Source organism: Ranitomeya imitator, chromosome 6, assembly GCF_032444005.1.
Source record: "Ranitomeya imitator isolate aRanImi1 chromosome 6, aRanImi1.pri, whole genome shotgun sequence".
NCBI classification, from domain to species: Eukaryota; Metazoa; Chordata; class Amphibia; order Anura; family Dendrobatidae; genus Ranitomeya; species Ranitomeya imitator.
In genome coordinates, this window is record NC_091287.1 from 413,023,295 (window position 1) to 413,048,966 (window position 25,672).

The window sequence follows — 25,672 nt, forward strand, 5'->3', positions numbered from 1 at the left end:
CTGGCACACCTTTGCTACGTCCCTGGTGACATCAGCGGCCGCCGGTCTGGGTGGGTGATATTCACCTGGAGCACAGAGAACACGACACTGGAAGCTGAGCCGTCCTGCAGGCCAGCCCCCTCCTCCGCCCCGTGCCTGGATCCCTGCCCCCTCCCCAGTCACTACACCTTTCTTCCCCTCACACATAGGGCTCCATTTTCCCTGTGTGCCGGCTGCTGACATTACCTGCACCTGAGCTGTGGACGGACCCCCCAGTTCTGGGAGTGGAGCTGAGAATGGCGCGGACCCCTGCTGGAGGAGGCATCTGCCTGCTAGTATTGGTGAGTGACCCCCGGAGCTGTGGGCTCCCACTGAGGTCTGTGCTACCTGCAGACCACACCCTGTCACCGGCCAGGTCACCAGCACTGTCAGTGCATGCTGGGAGCAGTAGTCCTGCAGGTGACAGCACTTTGGAACACTTGTGAGGACGGGGCGGGGATTCTGGCTTTCCTCAGTCCCCCATGTCTGCCCCCGGACCCCGGCCTCGCCCCCAATGAGACCATTAGATACTTAGCTCCATCTGAAGCAGAAACTAATAATCCGCGTCCTTGTGCTGCCAATGGTCGGATCCTGCCTGGGCCCATGGAGTGTGGTGTGCCCGCGCCCCCCTAGGTCAGCGCCATGGCTCCCTCTGACCATTCAGCCTTGTGTCATTAATCAGTGTTTCTCCCTGGGAAAAATGTCCGGAATGCCAGGAAACAAAGGCCGGGGCGGCGCTGACACATGGCTCCTCTCCTCCACCGAGCTGGGGCCTCTTTAGTTTCCACCATTCTTTGATGTTTCTTTATTTGTTTTTCTTAAATGTAACGAGAAGGTTTAGACAATTTGATGCTGAAAAGTCTCCAATCAGGATTCTAAAGTCTTCACCTGCAGAATTAGACGTACAGAGACTAGATAAGGCTTCTTTCACACTAGCGTTGTCTCCGCCGCACAACGGGTGCAGCGGATGCTGCTTTTCAGCGCATCTGCTGCCCCATCGGGAGGTGCAGGGAGGTGGGGGCGGAGTTCCAGCCGCACATGCGCGGTCGGAAAAAGCGGTCCGTCGGCTGCAAAAAACCTTACATGGAACGTTTTTTGCGGCCGACGGTTCGCCACAACACGGCGCAACCGTCGCGCGGCAATCCGTCGCAATGCGTCGCGTAATGTTAGTCAATGGAGAAAAAAAGTTTTCTGCAAAACGACGCATTGTGACGGATTGCAGTTAACGCTAGTGTGAAAGTAGCCTAATACATTCATGGATTAGGCTACTTTCACACTTGCGTCGTTTTGGGGAAAAAACGGATCCTGCAAATGTGCCCTCAGGATGTGTTTTTTGCCCATAGACTTGTATTGCCGACGGATGGCCACACGTCTCATCTCTGGATGCATCGGTATTTGGCAGACCGTCGGCACGAAAAAACGTTCATTGTAACATTTTTTCGTATGTCGCGTCCGCCATTTCCTACCGCGCATGCGCAGCCGGAACTCCGCCCCCCTCCTCCCCGGACTTTAGAATGGGCAGCGGATGCGTTGAAAAACTGCATCCGCTGCCCGCGTTGTGCCAAATTTTAACATGCGTCGGGACGTCGCGCCGACACTTAGCGACGGACCCGTACCGACACAAGCGTGAAAGAGGTTAGGGTTAAGTTCTCTAACTGTTTTTGCTGTTTTTTTTTCAGCTTCTGACAATCAGGTTTTTCTTGTGTTTTGCTGCATTTTTGTCAAGTTACATTTGTCCCTTGTGCATGGTGATAAAGCTTAGTGCAAAAAAAAAATCTGATTATCAGTTTTTGGCACAAAAAATGCAGTAAAACCTGATTCCTGCGTTTTTCTTCTCCACCCATTACTTTCAGTGGGTGAAATGCTGAAAGAAGTGACATGCTCTATTCTGCAAAAACCAAACAAAGCACAAAATACTGAGGACCAAAAAAACCAATGTGTGTGCCTGAGACTTCTGAAATGTCATGGACTTTACTGGAACTGTAAACCACAGCTGAAAAAACTCCTAGTGTGAACATAGCCTTACAGTTCCTGCAAAGTGGATGGGATTTATATATGTATATCTCCTGCCCTCTGGGCTTTAATTTTACGCATCGTATTCTGACCTGCGCTGTGTCTTAAATTCACAACATGTCACTTTCTGTCGCTGGTACGCTGAGTTTTATGTGTGGATTTTCCCCATAAAATTGCACTAGATGTTGGAAATCTGCTGATAAAAATGCTTATGTGTTTAACGCATTCACACAACTGTATCAGTAAAATACCAGGAAGTGGCAAAAACAAAACAGCTTTATTTAAAAACATGTAATATAATTTTTTTTTCACTGTCAAAAAATGTTAGCAAAAAAAAATCTCTGATTCCGATCTATTAAAGTAGAGCTGTACACAGTGGTTACTTTTTTTGCTCTTATTCTATTTGCCAATATCATGTTGTTTTTGTTGTGTGTGTTTTAACTGCCATATCATTTCATGGATAGGTGTGTCTTGATTGAGGCTGTGTGCAAACGTTGCAGTTTTTTTGCGTTTTTTTTTCGCGGATTTTCCCGATAAAAACGCTATAAAACCGCAAAAAAATTGCATACAATAAGCATCCCATCATTTAGAATGAATTCGCATGTTTTGTGCACATGTTGCGTTTTTTTCCGCGAAAAAAACGCATCGCGGTAAAAACCGCAGCATGTCATTAACCCCTTAAGCCCCGAGGGTGGTTTGCACGTTAATGACCGGGCCAATTTTTACAATTCTGACCACTGTCCCTTTATGAGGTTATAACTCTGGAACGCTTCAACGGATCTTGGCGATTCTGACATTGTTTTCTCGTGACATATTGTACTTCATTTTAGTAGTAACATTTATTCGATATAACTTGCGTTTATTTGTGAAAAAAACGGAAATTTGGTGAAAATTTTGAAAATTTCGCAATTTTCCAACTTTAAATTTTTATGCCCTTAAATCACAGAGATATGTCACGCAAAATACTTAATAAGTAACATTTCCCACATGTCTCCTTTACATCAGCACAATTTTGGAACCAAAATTTTTTTTTGTTAGGGAGTTATAAGGGTTCAAAGTTGACCAGCAATTTCTCATTTTTACAACACCATTTTTTTTTAGGGACCACATCTCATTTGAAGTAATTTTGAGGGGTCTATATGATAGAAAATACCCAAGTGTGACACCATTCTAAAAACTGCACCCCTCAAGGTGCTCAAAACCACATTCAAGAAGTTTATTAACCCTTCAGGGGTTTCACAGGAATTTTTGGAATGTTTAAATAAAAATGAATATTTAACTTTTTTTCACACAAAATTTATTTCAGCTCCAATTTGTTTTATTTTACCAAGGGTAACAGGATAAAATGGACCCCAAACATTGTTGTACAATCTGTACTGAGTACGCTGATACCCCATATGTGGGGGTAAACCACTGTTTGGGCGCATGGCAGAGCTCGGAAGGGAAGGAGCGCCATTTGACTTTTAAATGCAAAATTGACAGGAATTGAGATGGGACACCATGTTGCGTTTGGAGAGCCACTGATGTGCCTAAACATTGAAACCCCCCACAAGTGACACCATTTTGGAAAGTAGACACCCTAAGGAACTTATCTAGATGTGTGGTGACCACTTTGACCCACCAATTGCTTCACAGAAGTTTATAATGCAGAGCCGTAAAAATAAAAAATCATATTTTTTCACAAAAATGATCTTTTCGCCCCCAATTTTTTATTTTCCCAAGAGTAAGAGAAGAAATTGAACCTCAAAAATTGTTGGCCAATTTGTCCTGAGTACGCTGATACCCCGTATATGGGTGTAAACCATTGTTTGGGCGTATGGCAGAGCTCGGAAGGGAAGGAGCGCCATTTTACTTTTCAATGCAAAATTGACTGGAATTGAGATGGGATGCCATGTTGCGTTTGGAGAGCCCCTGATGTGCCTAAACATTGAAATCCCCACAAGTGACACCATTTTGGAAAGTAGACCCCTTAAGGAACTTATCTAGAGGTGTGGTGAGCACTTTGACCCAACAAGTGCTTCACAGAAGTTTATAATGCAGAGCCGTAAAAATAAAAAATCATATTTTTTCACAAAAATAATCTTTTCGCCACCAATTTTTTATTTTCCCAAGGGTAAGAGAAGAAATTAGACCACAAAAGTTGTTGTGCAATTTGTCCTGAGTGCGACGATACCCCATATGTGGGGGTAAACCACTGTTTGGGCGCATGGCAGAGCTCGGAAGGAAAGGAGCGCCATTTGACTTTTCAATGCAAAATTGACTGGAATTGAGATGGGACGCCATGTTGCGTTTGGAGAGCCCCTGATGTGCCTAAACATTGGAACCCCTCACAAGTGACACCATTTTGAAAAGTAGACCCCTTAAGGAACTTATCTAGATGTGTGGTGAGCACTTTGACCCAACAAGTGCTTCACAGAAGTTTATAATGCAGAGCCGTAAAAATAAAAAATCTTATTTTTTCACAAAAATGATCTTTTCGCCCCCAATTTTTTATTTTCCCAAGGGTAAGAGAAGAAATTAGACCACAAAAGTTGTTGTGCAATTTGTCCTGAGTGCGACGATACCCCATATGTGGGGGTAAACCACTTTTTGGGTGCATAGCAGAGCTCGGAAGGGAAGGAGCGCCATTTGACTTTTCAATGCAAAATTGACTGGAATTAAGATGGGACGCCATGTTGGTTTGGAGAGCCCCTGATGTGCCTAAACATTAAAAACCCCCACAAGTGACACCATTTTGGAAACTAGACCCTCTAAGGAACTTATCTAGATGTGTTTTGAGAGCTTTGAACCCCCAAGTGTTTCACTACAGTTTATAACGCAGAGCCGTTAAAATAAATTTATTTTTTTTTCGCAAAAATTTTTTAGCCCCCAGTTTTGTATTTTCACAAGGGTAACATAATAAATTGGACCCCAAAAGTTGTTGTCCAATTTGTCCTGAGTACGCTGATACCCCATATGTGGGGGGGAACCACTGTTTGGGCGCATGGCAGAGCTCGGAAGGGAAGGAGCGCCATTTGGAATGCAGACTTAGATGGATTGGTCTGCAGGAGTCACGTTGCATTTGCAGAGCCCCTGATGTACCCAAACAGTACAAACCCCCCACAAGTGACCCCATATTAGAAACTAGACCTCCCATGGAACTTATCTAGATGTGTTGTGAGAACTTTGAACCCCTAAGTGTTTCACTACAGTTTATAACGCAGACCCGTGAAAATAAAAATTCTTTTTTTTTTCACAAAAATGATTTTTTAGCCCCCAGCTTTGTATTTTTACAAGGGTAACAGAATAAATTGGACCCCAAAAGTTGTTGTTCAATTTGTCCTGAGTACGCTGATACCCCATATGTGGGGGGGAACCACTGTTTGGGCTCATGGCAGAGCTCGGAAGGGAAGGAGCGCCATTTGGAATGCAGACTTAGATGGATTGGTCTGCAGGCGTCACGTTGCATTTGCAGAGCCCCTGATGTACCCAAACAATAGAAACCACCCACAAGTGACCCCATATTGGAAACTAGACCTCCCATGGAACTTATCTAGATGTGTTGTGAAAACTTTGAACCCCCAAGTGTTTCACTACAGTTTACAACGCAGAGCCGTGAAAATAAAAATCCTTTTTTTTCCCACAAAAATGATTTTTAGCCCCCCAAATTTTTATTTTCCCAAGGATAACAAGAGAACTTGGACCCAAAAAGTTGTTGTCCAATTTGTCTCGAGTACGCTGATACCCCATATGTTGGGGTAAACCCCTGTTTGGGCGCACGGGAGAGCTCGGAAGTGAAGGAGCACTGTTTTACTTTTTCAATGCAGAATTGGCTGGAATTGAGATCGGACGCCATGTCGCGTTTGGAGAGCCCCTGATGTGCCTGAACAGTGGAAACCCCCCAATTATAAATGAAACCCTAATCCAAACGCACCACTAACCCTAATCCCAACTGTAACCCTAACCACACACCTAACCCAGACACACCCCTAATTCTAATCCCAACCCTAATCCCAACCGTAAATGTAATCCAAACCCTAACCCTAGCCCCAACCCTAGCCCTAACCCTAACCCTAACCCTAACCGGAAAATGGAAATAAATACATTTTTTTTTAATTTTATTATTTTTCCCTAAGGCTAGGTTCACATTGCGTTAGGGAAATCCGTTTAGCACTAGCGGATTGCGCTAACACAATGTCTTTTTAGGTGTCGTGTTTAGTGGTCGCGTTAACGTCCCCGCTCTGGAAGATCGGGGATCGGACCTCGGGCGCGCCGCGGACGCTGCAAGCAGCGTCTGAGGCGCGCCACAAAAGAATGGCACCTTGCTAGCGCGAGCCGAAAATGGCACGCTCTAGCGATGCGCTACACCTGAAAATCACATTGCTGTCAATGGTTGTGCTAACGGACCCGTTGCACGGCGTTAATTGTGACATTTTCGCCGTGCAACGCTGTCCGTTAGCGTTAACCCATTAACGCAATGTGAACCTAGCCTAACTAAGGGGGTGATGAAGGGGGGTTTGATTTACTTTTATAGCGAGTTTTTTAGCGGATTTTTATGATTGGCAGCCGTCACACACTAAAAGACGCTTTTTATAGCAAAAAAGTTTTTGCGTCTCCACATTTTGAGACCTATAATTTTTCCATATTTTGGTCCACAGAGTCATGTGAGGTCTTGTTTTTTGCGGGACGAGTTGACGTTTTTATCGGTTACATTTTCGGACACGTGACAGTTTTTGATCGCTTTTTATTCCGATTTTTTTGTGAGGCAGAATGACCAAAAACCAGCTATTCATGAATTTCTTTTGGGGGAGGCGTTTATACCGTTCCGCGTTTGGTAAAATTGATGAAGCAGTTTTATTCTTCGGGTCAGTACGATTACAGCGATACCTCATTTATATCATTTTTTTTATGTTTTGGCGCTTTTATACGATAAAAGCTATTTTATAGAAAAAATAATTATTTTGGCATCGCTTTATTCTGCGGACTATAACTTTTTTATTTTTTTGGTTATGATGCTATATGGCGGCTCGTTTTTTGCGGGACAAGATGACGTTTTCAGAGGTACCATGGTTATTTATATCCGTCTTTTTGATCGCGTGTTATTCCACTTTTTGTTCAGCGTTATGATAATAAAGCGTTGTTTTTTGGCTCGTTTTTTTTTTTTTTTTTCTTATGGTGTTCACTGAAGGGGTTAACTAGTGGGCCAGTTTTATAGGTCGGGTCGTTACGGACGCGGCGATACTAAATATGTGTACTTTTATTGTTTTTTTGTTTTTTTTTTATGTAAAGAAATGTATTTATGGGAATAATATTTTTTTTTTTCTGCTTTATTTAGGAATTTTTTTTTTATTTTTTTTTTTACAAGTGTGGAAATTTTTTTTTTCACTTTTTCACTTTGTCCCAGGGGGGGACATCACAGATCACCGATCTGACAGTGTGCACAGCACTCTATCAGATCGGTGATCTGACATACAGCCGGGCAGGATTAGAGCTGCAGCTGCAGCCTGATCCTGACCCGGAAGTGCTCCCTGCAGGACCCGGATGCAGCCCGGCGGCCATTTTGGATCCGGGGACTGCAGGGAGAAGACGCTCGGTACACGGTGAGCACATCACCGTGTACCGATCGTCTCAGGGAAGCCCGCAGGGAGCCCCCTCCCTGCGCGATGCTTCCCTGCACCGCCGGCACACCGCGATCATCTTTGATCGCGGTGTGCCGGGGGTTAATGTGCCGGGAGCGGTCCGTGACCGCTCCTGGCACATAGTGCCGGATGTCAGCTGCGATAGGCAGCTGACACTCGGCCGCGCTCCCCCCGTGAGCGCGGCCGATCGCATATGACGTACTATCCCGTCCATGGGAATTAAGTCCCAGGTCACCTGGACGGGATAGTACGTCATATGGGATTAAGGGGTTAATTTTGCGTATTTTTTTTTTTTTTTTTTTTGTGTGTGGATTTCCCACTACTAAATGCATTGGGAAGTGTCCGGAGAAAGCCGCGTCAAAACCACGGCAAAAACGCGTGCGGTTTTCTTGCGGATTTCTTGCAGAAAATGTCCGGTTTTCTCAGGAATTTTCTGCGAGAAATCCTGAACGTGTGCACTTAGCCTTGGTGCTTAATGGTCTTTACCAAGGAGGCGGTGCTCACAGGATTCTCTGGAGGCATCTTTAGGCTGCGCTGCAAAAAACACCCTGTAAACACATTTTTCTAAAGACCAAAAACATTAGTTTATTGGGTCTGTTTCATAAAAAGGCCCATATTTCTGGAATTGAATGGCAAATTAAAAAAAAAAAAAACAATACTAAGAAGGGAAGCTGGAAGAAATAAGATTAAAAAATATTGGCTACCTTTGGTCCTCTTTAAACAGGGACAGATATAATCCATCGATAGCATGCATGTGCATGGATGGCATTGCAGGACCTTGGGTATCCATGGCTATGACCACTGACAGCTAGTTGCTAGTGGTCGTAACCATGGATACCTAAGGTCCTGCAATGCCTGATGAAGAGACGTAAGCAGTCTCGAAAGCTTCCTTTGTAACATCATTCACTATATTTTGTTAGCCATTAAAATGTATCACGCCCACAAGATTCCTATTTTGGTTCTCCCACAGAGCACTCTATATCTTTTTACACCTACTAATCATTGGGATAGGATCTTGGAGATGGGAACACCCCTTTAAGTCCTTCCTTTATACATCTCCTTAGCTTTTGAATGGAGTGCTGGCTTTGATTAAAGAAAACTGTGTGTGATTTCACCCTAAGGCCGGCGTCACACTTGCGAGTTTTACGGACGTAAGAGCGCAGAATCTACGTCCGTAAAACTCGCAAAAAATACGGCACAATTATTCTCTATGCCCCTGCTCCTATTTGCCGTATTTTACTGATCAGTATTATACGGCTTTCTACGGCCGTACAAAATCGCAGCATGCTGCGTTTGTCACCCTACTGCGCAAGAAATACGCCAATGAAAGTCTATGGAAGCGTGAAAAATACGGATTACACACGGACAAGCAGTGTGACTTGCGAGAAATACGCAGCGCTGTTAGAGAGAAAAGCCGGTAATTCAGTGCAGTGTACAGTAAAATCACACTGACAGCTTACAATAGAATAGGTAGAATAAATGTGTACACATAGAATAGGTATATATATATATATATATATATGTCAGTGAGACACATACAGTGGGGCAAAAAAGTATTTAGTCAGTCAGCTATAGTGCAAGTTCCACCACTTAAAAAGATGAGAGGCGTCTGTAATTTACATCATAGGTAGACCTCAACTATGGGAGACAAACTGAGAAAAAAAAATCCAGAAAATCACATTGTCTGTTTTTTTAACATTTTTTTTGCATATTATGGTGGAAAATAAGTATTTGGTCAGAAACAAACAATCAAGATTTCTGGCTCTCACAGACCTGTAACTTCTTCTTTAAGAGTCTCCTCTTTCCTCCACTCATTACCTGTAGTAATGGCACCTGTTTAAACTTGTTATCAGTATGAAAAGACACCTGTGCACACCCTCAAACAGTCTGACTCCAAACTCCACTATGGTGAAGACCAAAGAGCTGTCAAAGGACACCAGAAACAAAATTGTAGCCCTGCACCAGGCTGGGAAGACTGAATCTGCAATAGCCAACCAGCTTGGACTGAAGAAATCAACAGTGGGAGCAATAATTAGAAAATGGAAGACATACAAGACCACTGATAATCTCCCTCGACCTGGCGCTCCACGCAAAATCCCACCCCGTGGGGTCAGAATGATCACAAGAACGGTGAGCAAAAATCCCAGAACCACGCGGGGGGACTTAGTGAATGAACTGCAGAGAGCTGGGACCAATGTAACAAGGCCTACCATAAGTAACACACTACACCACCATGGACTCAGATCCTGCAGTGCCAGACGTGTCCCACTGCTTAAGCCAGTACATGTCCGGGCCCGTCTGAAGTTTGCTAGAGAGCATTTGGATGATCCAGAGGAGTTTTGGGAGAATGTCCTATGGTCTGATAAAACCAAACTGGAACTGTTTGGTAGAAACACAACTTGTCGTGTTTGGAGGAAAAAGAATACTGAGTTGCATCCATCAAACACCATACCTACTGTAAAGCATGGTGGTGGAAACATCATGCTTTGGGGCTGTTTCTCTGCAAAGGGCCCAGGACGACTGATCCGGGTACATGAAAGAATGAATGGGGCCATGTATCGTGAGATTTTGAGTGCAAACCTCCTTCTATCAGCAAGGGCATTGAAGATGAAATGTGGCTGGGTCTTTTAACATGACAATGATCCAAAGCACGCCGCCAGGGCAACGAAGGAGTGGCTTCGTAAGAAGCATTTCAAGGTCCTGGAGTGGCCTAGCCAGTCTCCAGATCTCAACCCTATAGAAAACCTTTGGAGGGAGTTGAAAGTCCGTGTTGCCAAGCGAAAAGCCAAAAACATCACTGCTCTAGAGGAGATCTGCATGGAGGAATGGGCCAACATACCAACAACAGTATGTGGCAACCTTGTGAAGACTTACAGAAAACGTTTGACTTCTGTCATTGCCAACAAAGGATATATTACAAAGTATTGAGATGAAATTTTGTTTCTGACCAAATACTTATTTTCCACCATAATATGCAAATAAAATGTAAAAAAAACAGACAATGTGATTTTCTGGATTTTTTTTTCTCAGTTTGTCTCCCATAGTTGAGGTCTACCTATGATGTAAATTACAGACGCCTCTCATCTTTTTAAGTGGTGGAACTTGCACTATTGCTGACTGACTAAATACTTTTTTGCCCCACTGTATATGTATATATATTAATATTTATTCCAGCGCTATACAGCTTGAAAGCCGGTAATTCAATTACCGGCTTTTTCTTTCTCCTTCCTAAAACCCGACATGATTTGAGACATGGTTTACATACAGTAAACCATGTCTTCTCTCCATTTTTTTTGCAGATTCCACACTACTAATGTCAGTAGTGTGTATCTGCAAAATTTGGCCGTTCTAGCTCTTAAAATAAAGGGTTAAATGGCGGAAAAAATTGGCGTGGGCTCCCGCGCAATTTTCTCCGCCAGAGTAGTAAAGCCAGTGACTGAGGGCAGATATTAATAGCCTGGAGAGGGTCCACGGTTATTGGCCCCCCCCTGGCTAAAAATATCTGCCCCCAGCCACCCCAGAAAAGGCACATCTGGAAGATGCGCCTATTCTGGCACTTGGCCACTCTCTTCCCATTCCCGTGTAGCGGTGGGATATGGGGTAATGAAGGGTTAATGCCACCTTGCTATTGTAAGGTGACATTAAGCCTAATTAATAATGGAGAGGCGTCAATTATGACACCTATCCATTATTAATCCAATTGTAGTGAAGGGTTAAATAAAACACAAACACATTATTTAAAATTATTTTAATGAAATAAAAACAATGGTTGTTGCAGTATTTTATTCAACGCCCAATCCAGTCACTGAAGACCCTCGTTCTGTGAGTAAAAAAATATAATAAACCAACAATATACTTACCCTCCGCAGATCTGTAACGTCCAACGATGTAAATCCTTCTGAAGGGGTTAAAACATTTTGCAGCAAGGAGCTGTGCTAATGCAGGCTGCTCCTCGCTGCAAAACCCCAGGGAATGAGGCTAAAAATAGATCAATGATCTATATTTAGCTTCATTTGCGGTGAGGCACCCTCTGCTGGCTGTTCATAGATCGTGGGAAATTACCTAGAAAGCCAGGGAGCCAGGGAGCTTTCTAAGTAATTTCCCAATTGTTGGTTTATTATGTTTTTTTACTCACAGAACGAGGGTCTTCAGTGACTGGATTGGGCGTTGAATAAAATACTGCAACAACCATTGTTTTTATTTCATTAAAATAATTTTAAATAATGTGTTTGTGTTTTATTTAACCCTTCACTACAATTGGATTAATAATGGATAGGTGTCATAATTGACGCCTCTCCATTATTAATTAGGCTTAATGTCACCTTACAATAGCAAGGTGGCATTAACCCTTCATTACCCCATATCCCACCGCTACACGGGAATGGGAAGAGAGTGGCCAAGTGCCAGAATAGGTGCATCTTCCAGATGTGCCTTTTCTGGGGTGGCTGGGGGCAGATATTTTTAGCCAGGGGGGGGCCAATAACCGTGGACCCTCTCCAGGCTATTAATATCTGCCCTCAGTCACTGGCTTTACTACTCTGGCGGAGAAAATTGCGCGGGAGCCCACGCCAATTTTTTCCGCCATTTAACCCTTTATTTTAAGAGCTAGAACGGCCAAATTTTGCAGATACACACTACTGACATTAGTAGTGTGGAATCTGCAAAAAAAATGGAGAGAAGACATGGTTTACTGTATGTAAACCATGTCTCAAATCATGTCGGGTTTTAGGAAGGAGAAAGAAAAAGCCGGTAATTGAATTACCGGCTTTCAAGCTGTATAGCGCTGGAAAAAATATTAATATATATACATATATGTGTCTCACTGACTATATATATATATATATATATATATATATATATATATATATATATATATATATATATATATACCTATTCTACGTGTACACATTTATTCTACCTATTCTACTGTAAGCTGTCAGTGTGATTTTACTGTACACCGCACTGAATTACCGGCTTTTCTCTCTAATATATGTGTCTACTGACATATATATATAGACAGTATATATATATTTTCTTTTCTTTTTGGGACACATGGATCACTTCTATAGCGGTATGTTGGTTTTGCTAGCCTGCGAGAAAACCACGCAGTACGGATGCCATACGGATTACATACGGAGGATGCCATGCGCAAAAAACGCTGACACACCCTGCCTACGGAGGAGCTACGGACCACTTTTTTCGGGACTTTTCAGCGTATTACGGCCGTAATATACGGACCGTATTGTTTTACGCTTTGTGTGACGCCGGCCTTAAGCTTCTAGGCTTGTGAATGCTTTCAGTAGGTGATGCCTCCAGGGAAGGCTTATGAAGAATGTTACCACACCTAGCTGCAGTTACTCTTCAGGTCCTGTTATTTATGATCCTCCAGCACATTTGACATTGCAGTTTTAACCTTTTGTGTTCTTCAATTTCACTGTCACATTTACTTCTTACTAGAAGTCTTCTGCTAATGTCTGTTGTAGCCCCTTTGGGTATGTTTCCACAGTCAGGAAATGATGCGCATTGGACGCTGCATACAGCCGCAGCGGCCAGATGTTACAGCATAGTGGATGGGATTTTATGAAATCCCATCTCCACTATGTGTGCAGGGACGCCTCCGGCATCCCTGCGTATACGCACATGCGGCGCGTCTTTCTAGACCGCAGCATGAATTTATCTTGCGGAGAAGCTCAGGCTCCACTAGATAAATATACAGTACAATGTATAGGACGCAGTGATTTCCGCATGGTTCTGTGAACACATTCGGAATCACCACACGTACAAATCCAGCAGCACTTTGGATGGAGCTGCGTCCAAAGCGCTGCCAATCCGGACCGTGGAAACATACCCTTCCAGAAACTTTTAGGAAACCTTCATATTACAGTCGGCCCTTCCAATAATTTAACATCAGACCACAGGGGAAGCTGTGAATTGAATGTAAAAGTTGACAATGAAGGTGTATATTCCAATACAACACGTTTGTATAATTGACCCATCCATGTGAAATATATTGGTAGAAATAGATGTTTGCCATTGTGTCAGATGAATGGTAGTCACAGACAAATCTGCCTTCTGTTAATATACCGTAATTATTAAGGCATGGCATCTCTGTAGTAAAGAATAGCCTGTTCTGGGATATATGGGCGCTACACTTATATAAGCACTAGGTACTCACTTGGAATGACCTAATAATGGTTTACTGCAGCCTGTCCTTTCCTTAGGATGTATCAGACGTACGCTGTCATATTAGCGGGATCTGATGATCGGCATAAGGCTCGCAGACACTTTAGCTAAAAGTTGGCCTAACCCAACATTTACCTTGTGCGTGGATGGCCTTCAGACAGTTTTTTTTTTTGCCTAATTCATTTGTTTTGCAAGCAACAACTTACTCTGTTCACCTATAGATGACACATGAGGCTATGTTCACACTTTGCGGATTTTGCTGCGGATCCACAGCGGATTTGACCACTGCGGATCCGCAGCAGTTTCCCATGAGTTTACAGAACAATGTAAACCTATGGGAAACAAAAAATGCTGTGCACATGCTGCGGGAAAAAGCCGCGCGGAAACGCTGCGGATTACATTCCGCAGCATGTCACTTCTTTTCTGCGGATTTTCACCTGCTCCAATAGGAAAATGCAGATGAAAATCCGCAGTAAAAACCGCGATAAATCCGCAGTAAAAACCACGATGGGTTTTCACTGCGGATTTTGGAATTTCGCTGCGGAAAAATCTACAGTGGAATCCGCAAAGTGTGCACATAGCCTCAACGTTCGTCCCAGCTCAGCGTTCACATGTGTATGATGGAGTCAAGTGAAATACCTGTTTGGCCAACAGTTAACTAAAGGCTATGGGCACCTTTACAGTAAAATCTATTTTCTTTATCAGATTATTCCTTTCCATAAAGGTCATCATATACACTAGATTTAGGTGGGTGAACTTGCCAATTTCTGCAGCACCCACTAAAATGTATGGGGACTACGCTCCCATAACAAGATGTGAAGAGACATAGAAGGATCAGACAAGGCAAGATACAAAGCAATTTACTACAGTTTCCCCATTGAATACACGTAGATGCTCATCAGGCCATTCATGTGTATGGGGAGTCTGGAGAGATCACTGCCAAAACCTGTTAGTCTATATGCACATGTTGCGCATTTGACTGCGGAATTTTCTGTGCAGATTCTGCATTTCTTGGCAGAAAACGCAGGTCCTAATCTGCTCGTTGTCGTTTTTTTGTTTTGTTTTGTTTTTTGCGGATTTTGTGCAGATTTCTTCCTTTTTTTTACCCTGCGGATTTCTATTATGGAATGGGTGCAGAAACACAGCAGATCCGTAAAAAGTGACATGGTCCTTTTTGTAATCTGCTGTGTGTTGCTGTGTTTTCCTTGCGGATTTTTCCGCACCATTATCAAAGCATTTTTTATTTTTTGCCATTGATTTACATTGTACTGTAAATCACTTGCGGATCTGCAGCGTTTCTGCACGGAAAAAAAACGCTGCTGATCCGCAGGAAATCTACAAAGTGTGCACATACCCTTAGGGTATGTGCCCATGATCAGGAACTACTGCGGGTTTGACGCTGTGTATTTATGCACCGTCAAACCTGCAGCGGCCAGATATTACAGCATAGTGGATGGGATTTCTTGAAATCCCATGTCTACTTATGCGTGCATAGTCGCCTGTGGATCATCCGCGGACACTGACATGCGGCGCATAGAAAAAAAACAGCTGCCGACAGCACTTCAGTATAGGGATGCATGTTCCAACTCCAATGAACCCAATTGGAGATGCAACAATCAAAAGGCAATAAGGAGCAGCATCCAGTCTAGGTGGGGAAAAAAAAAAAATCTTTAGTCCACCATGATACAACGTTTCTTGAGACCAGCACTGGTCGAAACGTTGCATCATGGCGGAATAAAGATTTTTTTTTTCTTCTTCACCTGGATTGGATGCTGCTCCTTTTTTACCTACTGACATGTGGCGCGTCTGTCAAGAAAGCAGCATGTCAATTTCTCTTGCAAAGATGCGAGTCTCCTCAACAGAAACTATATAAATAGAAATGGATTGAATGCGGTAAATCTGCTTGGTTCAGTTAACACATGCGGATTCACCTGCTTTTAATAGAACACAGCGCTTTGGACACAGCAAACATATGCTGCATTCAAAGCGCTGCTAGTTCTGGATCTTGGGGACCCAGCCCTAAGGGTGCATGAGCACATTTAAAGAAACAATATAGGTAAAAAATATATATATATATTAGGTAATAATACCGTATATATTTTCGAAGATACAATCAAACCATTCTCGTAATCAGCTATTCAGTCATCTGTTCAAATTGGCCCAGCTACTGATCCACCAGGAGCAGTTATGGCAGGTTATGTATGCCGGACATGGTGCCCTTACATGAAGAATGCTGAACTATGCCTATCCATGATTTATATGGTTGCTCAAACTATTTTTTTCTCCCCAGCTCCTGTCTATAAGACCAAACAGTATGCGTTAGAGGGGCATACAGAAGGGGTTTATGACTTGAGACAACTTTAATGACCCATTGGGTTTGTCTACCTGTGAAGGTTGCTGATGTTTACAGAAATGTTCCTTAAGATGGTAATTATTCAGGGCCTATTGATATTGGGGCCAGACATGATTGTAAGATGATATATTTCTTCAAATTCATCAACTGGCCATAGGTCTCCTGACCTTAACTCGGCAGCCTCGTATATGCCTATGAGACAAGAGTCAGTCCCTATATCGGGGTGCAAGAACAGACCTAGAAACCAGAAGAACTCGCATTGATAACACTGATTTAATTGTAGAAGCCTATGCCATGTTGTGTGCGAAAATACTGCATTTTTTTTTTTACTGTTTTTCTGTAGGTGTCTGCACCAAAATATCTACTAGCAATCTGCACTGATTATTGCGGGTCTTTTATATATATTTTTTTCGTATATTTCTGTTGCACATTTTTGATGTTTTTTTTCTTTCATGCATTTTTTAAAGTGCCAAATACTGGGATTCTGCGCTGAACGCAATTACTATTTATACATGCATCTTTTCAGGCTCTCGTTAAAAGCATATAGGGGAAAAGAATACCATGTGCCCCATGGCATCTTTAAATTCACATTGGCATGGCTTTTCATTAAATCCCATCCACTTTGCTTGAACTTTTAAACACTGAAGATTTTCTGCACTAAAAAGCATAGTTGGGAAAAAAAAGCAGCATTTACTGTACATAAATTTCTGCATCTCTTGGCAGAAAAAAAACGCCTGTTTTTGCTGCGTCTTTTTTTACTTGAATTTTTGGTGCAGATTTTTCCCACTGATTAGTATGGGTGAAATCTCTAGCAAAAGTCCCGAAAGAATTGACCTGACACAGATTTAAAGCTGCTCCAAATCTGCTAGTCACAAATAAGCAACATGTGAATGAGACTTCAGGGTTCTCATTCACTTTGCTGTCATCAGGAAACCCTCCAGGGTTTTTGGCAAATCTGCACTGAAAAAATTAATCAGAAACGCAGCGTGTGCGCACAGCCTTACAGTCCATGAATGAGGTTGACTCTCTAAAACTCACTGGTGATTTCACATTTACTATATATACAGGTAGTCTTCAGTGTAAATGAGGTTTTCGTGTACCGTAAATGTTTTTTCTATGATGCTAATAAATTCAACAGATATTTGCCTTTCATTTTCAGTAGAAGCAACGTAAAAGGGGGAAAAACCCTCTTAGGCCTCATTCAGACATAAGTATTTTTCGAGTACACAGTAAAAATGGTACCGGTTTGGCCAGTGTGTCATCAGTATTTTTCATGCATGGGTAAATTACAAAGCTTCTCCTATCCAATGTTAAACACGGACAACACATGGATGCCATCTATGGAACATACTTGTTTTTCATGAACAAATAGACTTGATTGGCACTTCTCATCAGAGCTGCCGGGAGAAAAAAACGACTTGTCTGCTTGAGTTTTGCATGGACACAGTGAAGAAACACAGATTTGTTAACAGGTTATGATGAATTTGTGCCGTATCGGTGAAAAACACTGATAGACATCTGAATGAGGCATTAGGTCTTCCACAGATGGTTATATTGGAGCCGCATGTACCCATTCTGAATGTATTGCCTAGATTTCTTTGGTACAGCTGCACTATGATAACTTTAGAACTTTAAAGAGGTTATCCACTGCTTGTACCTTGATGACCTATCCGCAGGATAAGTCATTAATGTCTGATCAGGGTTTGGCACCCCACCTGATCTCAGTGTCAGCATAGGTCAGCAGTAATCGCTTGCTGAGCTTCTCCGTCTACTTCTAGTGGCCAGGGTTTGCCACTGCACATCCTCCTCCTGTTCAAATCAATAGTAGGCGGAGGAATTCGGCAAGTGAGTATTTCCAGCTGCCACCGAAAACAGCTGATGGGCGGGGGTGTCTGACCTTGATGTCAGACATTGATGGCCTATCCTAAGAATATGTAAAAAGCAGTGGGCAACCTTTTTATGGGTAATATAAGTGTGATTAATTTAACAAAAAAAATTAAATGTGGACAGTTATATATTAATACAATATACTCATCTATGGACGTCTTTACATGAGTAATTGATGTAAAGTTAAGTGTCTTCCATGACTAAAGTTATCTGTATACCCTCGATAGCTGTCTCTTCCAATTCCACCATAGCCATGAATGCTCGCCAAGCATTTGTATTTTTCATATAGGCAGAGGGATGTAAGCCACTGCAAGAATCATGTGGCCGTATCTTATCTGACTGAAAAACAAAAGAATTAGAAGATTGAATTCCAACCACTTAAGGTACCTTCACACTCAGCGACGCTGCAGCGATACCGACAACGATGTCGATCGCTGCAGCGTCGCTGTTTGGTCGCTGGAGAGCTGTCACACAGACAGCTCTCCAGCGACCAACGATCCCGAGGTACCCGGGTAACCAGGGTAAACATCGGGTTACTAAGCGCAGAGCCGCACTTAGTAACCCGATGTTTACCCTGGTTACCAGCGTAAAAGTAAAAAAAACAAACACTACATACTTACCTACCGCTGTCTGTCCCCGGCGCTCAGCTTCTTTGCACTCCTCCTGCACTGACTGTGAGCACAGCGGCCGGAAAGCAGAGCGGTGACGTCACCGCTCTGCTTTCCGGCTGACCGACGCTCACAGCCAGTGCAGGAGGAGTGCAGAGAAGCTGAGCAACCAGGATACCGAGTACATATTAACAGACATCTGGGAAAAAGAGAACTAGTATATATGGTGGTCCCCCAGACTCTATATAGTTGCTCCAAATACTAGATTTGAAAAAAGAGGAGAAACGGGAGCATATAGTAAATGTATAAAACGAACAATCTTTATTAATACAAAAAGATTAAAAGAGTTATAGGACATCAATAAGCGTAACAATGTAAACCATGACATAACATGAAAAGGGGGAGAAAAACACCCCACATCCCGCCACCTCAACGTGGGGTAATTAGATGGTCGTAATGCAGCAATAAACGGTGAGCACCTATGCAGGTAGGTATATAGAGATAAAATAGGGTCACAGTAGTAACTAGGTCTCACCAAAAAGGCGAGGACCAAATGTGCACTGGCACTAAAAGGAAACCCCTGCAGCGGTGGTGGTGCCTGACTCATAAGTGGCTAACCGTGTGAAGAGCCTAGAAACATGTCTATAGTAACATCCATGGCGATCCCTATCACACCAATAGGAACAAAAGCGTACCATGTAGTAAAAGTCATATGGTGTGAGAGGGAGTCACCTAATGCAGAGTGCACAGCCAGTGTGCATGAGTGACCAAAACGGCCCCAATACCAGCGGTACAAATAACATAATATGCTCACCTAATGCCCGTGGGGGGGGAGACATGAGGGGGTCCCGCCGGTGAGTACGCCCCGACGCGCGTTTCGCGGCGTAAACAAGCCGCTTCCTCAAGGGGAATGTGTAGTAAGATAGGACAAGACCTGCCTATAACCCCCCTAACCTTGGTCACCTGTCAAATCTTAGCCAATCCAAGTGGCGCTATCGGCGCATGCGCACTGCGGCGGGGAAGTCCGGCAGGAGGACCTGGCGCCCAGCCCAGTGCAGAGGTCGGGTAAAAAAATCCCGGAGCTATGCACTAGACGAACAGGACGCCGGCCCACATACCGACGCCGCCCACATGCAGGGCGATGCACACGGCCACAAGGGGGCATGTTTTCTTTTGTAGTAGCATATGTATTGTAAATGGTAATGTCAGACGAGCGTCATGGCATGGTAGCTCATCATTCATCTCCTTGTGCATGTAGACTAGGCAATAATTGGTACTGCTCAAGAACAAATTGCTCATTCAGTTCTTCCTATTACTACTTTAGACTTTTGTAGAGATGGCCTCCATGAACTTTCAGTGCCTTCTCCATTTAGTTTGTGGCTCAATCTCTTTGCTACACCTGGATGGTTGGGAATCAGGAGGCCCTTCTTGAGGTAGATGAGTGTCCTACAATTAGCATGTCATACAAAATCTCTTTTAAATATGTTCCAAACTCCATTTCCCTGTACACAAAAATGATTAATATCGCTGTTGGGGACAGAAGAACATGTGGCGTCAGTAATACCAAACCACTTTGCATTTTCTCTGCCTTTTCTCAAAACAGCAATTTAGCCTTAAGCTAAAGACGTGAGTAATGTAAACCTGACTGGAAGCTAAGAATGTGTTAGCTTTAGCATGAAGACTAGGTAGACATTGCCGTTATCAGAAGACACCTCTGTTGCCCCCTTGATTTGGTTGGACTTGCATGTATTTTTATCATGGAAATGGGGAGTAAGCTGTGGCAAGACAACGCTGATGGCGACTTATATTATGGGAGAACATAAGGCTCCAGCAATGAGATTCAACGTGTCCTACAAATGGTCAACAGAAGCTACGAAATTGATGGGTTCGTACGACTTTTCTCAAATGAGTATGGAAGCCTTAAAGTGAACCTGTTGTGTGCCAAAACACTATTAAGATTAACCCCATATCTGCAGGTTAATAGTGTTTTAAAGCAGTGTGCCCGGCTGCCAGAGGAAATTAACTTTATTCCTTCTGGCAGCCTCAGACTTTTAAGTCATAAAGATGTGGCCAGCATGGTTCCTGTCAACACACAGTACATAGACTGAAAGCCGGAGGCTGCCAGGAGGAATCAAATTCCATTCCTCCCCTCAGCCGAGCTCTCAGTACAGCGGCTGTACAGTTTTAGTACATGACAGGTTCCCTTTAAATCGATGTTAAATGTACTGCTAAAATATATACAATATTTCTAAAACATTGGAGAACTCCAACCATTACGTAATCGGTTACATGGTTGGAGTTTTCCAATGTTTTGGAAATATCTGACATCTTCCTCCTAGTCCTAGTTTTTTTTTTTTTTTTTTATATATATATATTCACTTGATCTTCTAGTGTAATGTTAGTCAATAGGATTACTTAATGTTATAGATGATGAATTTGCAGATCCTGTAACAGGAATGAATATTTAATAGCCATCAGCTTCATGTTACATGTAAAGAAGCCGTGCATTCACTGATGTATGGCCCCAATATGTATGATTAGTGAATGTCGCACACCTGCTGTGCTGGAGATCTCCTCCTACCTGGCTTTTCTATGGGATAAAGGAGGTATGCCTTAATCTCTGTGATATTGCACAGTGTATGTGCAGCTTCAAGGTAGCCATAGGTACACTCGTCATGAACTCTGTTCTTTATTAGAGCCTGGAGGTTAAGTTTTGGGAATATCTCAGTGTATACCTCTGACAAAAGGCTGCGCTCCAGTCCTCTGTGTAAGCATACAATCAAATGCTTTGTCCTTAATCTCCTATTTTATTTATTTTTTTACAATGTCCCTTTGCTTAGGGAAGCATTATAGACTGTATGTTGGGCAAGCCAAAAAGAAGCTGCCAGGAACTATGATGACAAGTCACCCCCCTCCCCCCCTCCATTGCTGGCTCCTGATTCATTGATTCATACAGTAGTACTAGGCATGAATCACCTGATGGGTCCTTTTTTTTTTTTTTTTTAAAGGGCCAATTAAATAATTCAATCAGATTTTTTTTTTTTGTTAGCCACCCATGGCTTAAATGACAATAATAGCATTCAAGACAGTCACAGAAAGGGGGCTCCAGAAACAACAAAGCATGGCAGAAAGGCCGTACTGGGGGGCCCACCGCACTTAAGGGGAGGCCGCCATGACGGGGTTACGTGGGACCTGGGGAGCTGGAGCAGTTTAGATGGGGTAGAGAGGTAAGGGTTAATCAGAATACGAGGGGTGGCTTAATGGCATCTTTTGAATGTGAGGAGGTGGGACTAAGGGACTGTGGGGAGGGGGCACATAAAAGGGGACACACTCCTCATGCAGGCATCCATTTTAGGTGCCTGCGTGACAAGTGAGGAATCTCCCGCCCGCCCTCCCTTTTTTTGCCAAGGGTAAAGGGGGTGAAGTCTGCCCGTGAGAGCTTTTGGTTATTGTTTTAAGAGGTGCCTAAATGTACTTGTTTTGTTCTGTGAATGCTGTTAGGGTATTGTCACGGCAGTTTGGTGGGGGTGGAGGTCCTCGAAGTTGGTGGAAATGGTAAATGGTGGTTCAATGGGGGGGATCTTGAGAGGTCCTGGACCCCCCCATGAGAGAATTTAACAAGGCGCGGTCCGCTTATCCCGCGTGAGGTGGATTTATGGGCCCCTGGCATGGGGGTGGGTTCGGTGGACCAGGATTGGTTGTTATCTATCCCCGAGCTGGTGCTTTACGGCTGGGGGTAAGACTTATCCTGGGCTGAACAGTGTGGAATTTGGGATGCTGAGGTTTATAACTTTGGGGCTTCTAGGACCGCCCCTCCTATTCTGGGTTGTTCTAAAAGTTCTGTTATTTTAATAAAATGGCTGCTGTGGCCAATTAAAACTAACATATGTCTGTCTGTTGATTTGCGGGCAATAGAAGCTTATTCTTTAGGTTGTTATGTATGAAAGGGGGCCTGTTTAAGGGGGTCGGGGGAATTTTTTCATGTGTTTCCATCTCTCCCATACAAATGAATTGGGGTTACAAAAATAGTATCTCCGTAGCGCTGTGAGACGATGCAGCATTGTCCCATGGAGTCAGTGAGCAGATGGAGTGTAGGTGCAAAGCGTTGTAAGCATTAAGGCTGCATTCCCACGATCGGTGTTTGCTGAGTTCTTGATGATGCTAAATTTCTGCACCTTAGTTTACTTGCAGTTTTTGTGTAAGCTTTCGGAAGCTACGTTTTTTGTTTCTGTTCGGAGTGTCATGCTTTAAATAATTCTTTGATTTTGAAAGTTCCTGGTATTGACATTTTCAGGTGCGGATTGCATGCATTTACGCTGCGTAAATTGTTGTGATCCGGTGACCTTGGAGCAGCATGAGAACTTTCACTGGAGAAGGTGGTCACTATACTGACCGCATTCCTGAACTTAACACCGCAACTAGAAGTAGCCGTGGAGTGTACCTAACAATCCTAGACACCTCGTCACAGCCGGAGGACTAAATACCCCTAAAGATGGAAATAGGAATACTATCTTGCCTCAGAGCAGATCCCCAAAGGATAGACAGCCCCCCACAAATATTGGCGGTGAGTCGGAGAGGAAAAAAACATACAGAGGCAGAAAAACAGGATTTAGCACAGGAGGCCACTCTAGCTAAATAGGACAGGATAGGACAGAGTTCTGTGCGGTCAGTATTAAAACCCTTCAAAAATATCCACAGCAGAATATACAAAAAACTTCCTACATCTAACTAAAGATGTAGGAGCGTATATCTGCAACTCCAGCGAATCCTACAATCAGAGCAGGAATACAAACAAAAACAAGCACATAGCAGTGTGCCACAGACACAAAAAAACAAACACTTATCTTTGCTAAAATTGGCAGCTAGCAGGAGAAGCCAGAAAGTGATCCAACACTACACAAGGAACATTGACAACTGGCAAGGGCTAATGAATCCTGCACACCTAAATATCCCAGTCAGAATTGTAATCAGCAGATACACCTGGCCAGGACTGCGACTCAGAGACAACTGCATTCCCACCTACAACCACTGGAGGGAACCCAAGAGCAGAATTCACAACAGTAAATATACTAAAAGCGTGTGGGGTTTTTTTTTACTTGCAAATTTTCCGCATCTAATGCAAGTCTACAAAAAAATTTTGCACAGAAAGCTCAGCGTACCCACAAGATAAATTGACATGCTGTGGATTGGAAAAACGCACTGCAGGTCAGTTTACGCAGTGTAAAAAAAAAAAAAAATGGAAGCACAGCGGACATGAGATTTCTATAAGTCACATTCACTTTGCTGGTACTGTAAGACACTGCGTTTTAGCCGCAGCAAAAATATGCAGCATCAAAAACGTAATAAAACTCATAAAGGGCATGTAGCATAGAAAGATTATGTGGCCAGCATTTATCCCATGGTCCCTTTTTAAACAGCTGATTGTCATGATTGGTCCCTCCTTCAGTCTTGCATTGATGTTCATCCCGGGGATACAACTGAATTTAAAGGGAACCTGTCACCCCCAAAATCGAAGGTGAGCTAAGCCCACCGGCATCGGGCTTATCTAGAGCATTCTGTAATGCTGTAGATAAGCCCCCGATGTATCCTGAAAGATGAGAAAAAGAGGTTAGATTATACTCACCCAGGGGCGGTCCTGGTTCTGTTCTGGTCCGATGGGCGTCGCGGTCCGGTCTGGAGCCTCCCATCTTCTTACGATGACGTCCTCTTCTTGTCTTCAGGCTGCGGCTCTGGCTTACTTTGTCTACCCTGTTGAGGACAGAGCAAAGTACTGCACTGTGTTGGCGCCGGGCCTCTCTGACCTTTCCTGGCGCCTGTGCACTGCAGTACTTTGCTCTGCCCTCAACAGGGCAGACAAAGTACGCCGGAACCGCAGCATGAAGACAACAAGAGGACGTCATCGTAAGAAGATGGGGGGCCCCGGACCGGACCACGACGCCCATCGGACCAGAACAGGACCGCCCCTGGGTGAGTATAATCTAACCTCTCTTTCTCATCTTTCAGGATACATCGGGGGCTTATCTACAGCATTACAGAATGCTGCAGATAAGCCCCTGATGCCGGTGGGCTTAGCTCACCTTCGATTTTGGGGGTCATAGGTTCCCTTTAAAGGACAAACCTCAGGCCTTTATGCAACCAAGCCTCCACTACAGCTTCTCACTAACTTCTCTAGGTTTGTGCTAAACCTTGCTCACTCCAACGTGGCTTTTTTTCCCAGCTGATAGGTTTATAGCCACTGCAGACCATGCTCCCAGACTAGCCTCGTACAAGATGAGTCTACTTAACCATACCTGCATTGACCTGCAGAGTATAATTGTGTGACAACCAGGCCTTGCTCGATTTCCCAAACTAAATTTCACTAAAGCCTTCCTCAGACCCCTGTAACGTCTTAGGCTATGTGCGCACGATGCGGATTTAGTGTTTCAGCGTTTTTTTTCCACGCAGACATGCTGCAGATCTGCAAAGTGATTTACAGTACAATGTAAATCAATAGGGGGAAAAAAAATGCTGTGCTAACGGTGTGGAAAATTCCGCATGAAAAACGCTGTGGATCAAAAGAAGTAGCATGTCACTACTTTTTTGCGGATCTGCAGCATTTCTGCACCCTTCCATTATAGAAATCCGCAGGGGTAAAAAACACATGAAATCCTCAGCAAATCCACATAAAAAAGGCGTCAAATCTGCACCTTCGTTTTCTGCCAGGAGATGCAGATTTTGTGAAAATTCTTCACCCCAATCCGCAACGTGTGCACATAGCCTGAGTCTCCAGCAAACCACTCATAGTCCAAGTACCATATTCCAGCACAGCCCAGCCATTCTTGGATGAGACAGGCCTCAGGGTAAGGCTAGGTTCTCATTGCGTTAACGCAGTCCGTTTAACGTATGCACTAACGCAAGTGCCGAAAAAGATCGCGTTTATGCGATCGCACTAGCGCAGATGCTCTATCTGTGCTAGTGGTGACGGACCCGAAAACGCTGCAGACTGCGTCTGA

At 43.6% G+C, this 25,672-nt stretch overlaps 1 protein-coding gene across 1 annotated transcript in view; it reads left to right on the top strand.

Moving 5' to 3' along the window:
* The window catches only part of LOC138643406 (uncharacterized), a 186,971-nt gene that overhangs the window by 134,674 nt on the left and 26,625 nt on the right, over positions 1–25,672 (top strand). Inside the window, exon 17 of the mRNA XM_069732320.1 lies at positions 189–320. Within this exon, the coding sequence (XP_069588421.1) occupies positions 189–320 (132 nt within the window). The remainder of the gene's footprint in view (positions 1–188; positions 321–25,672) is intronic.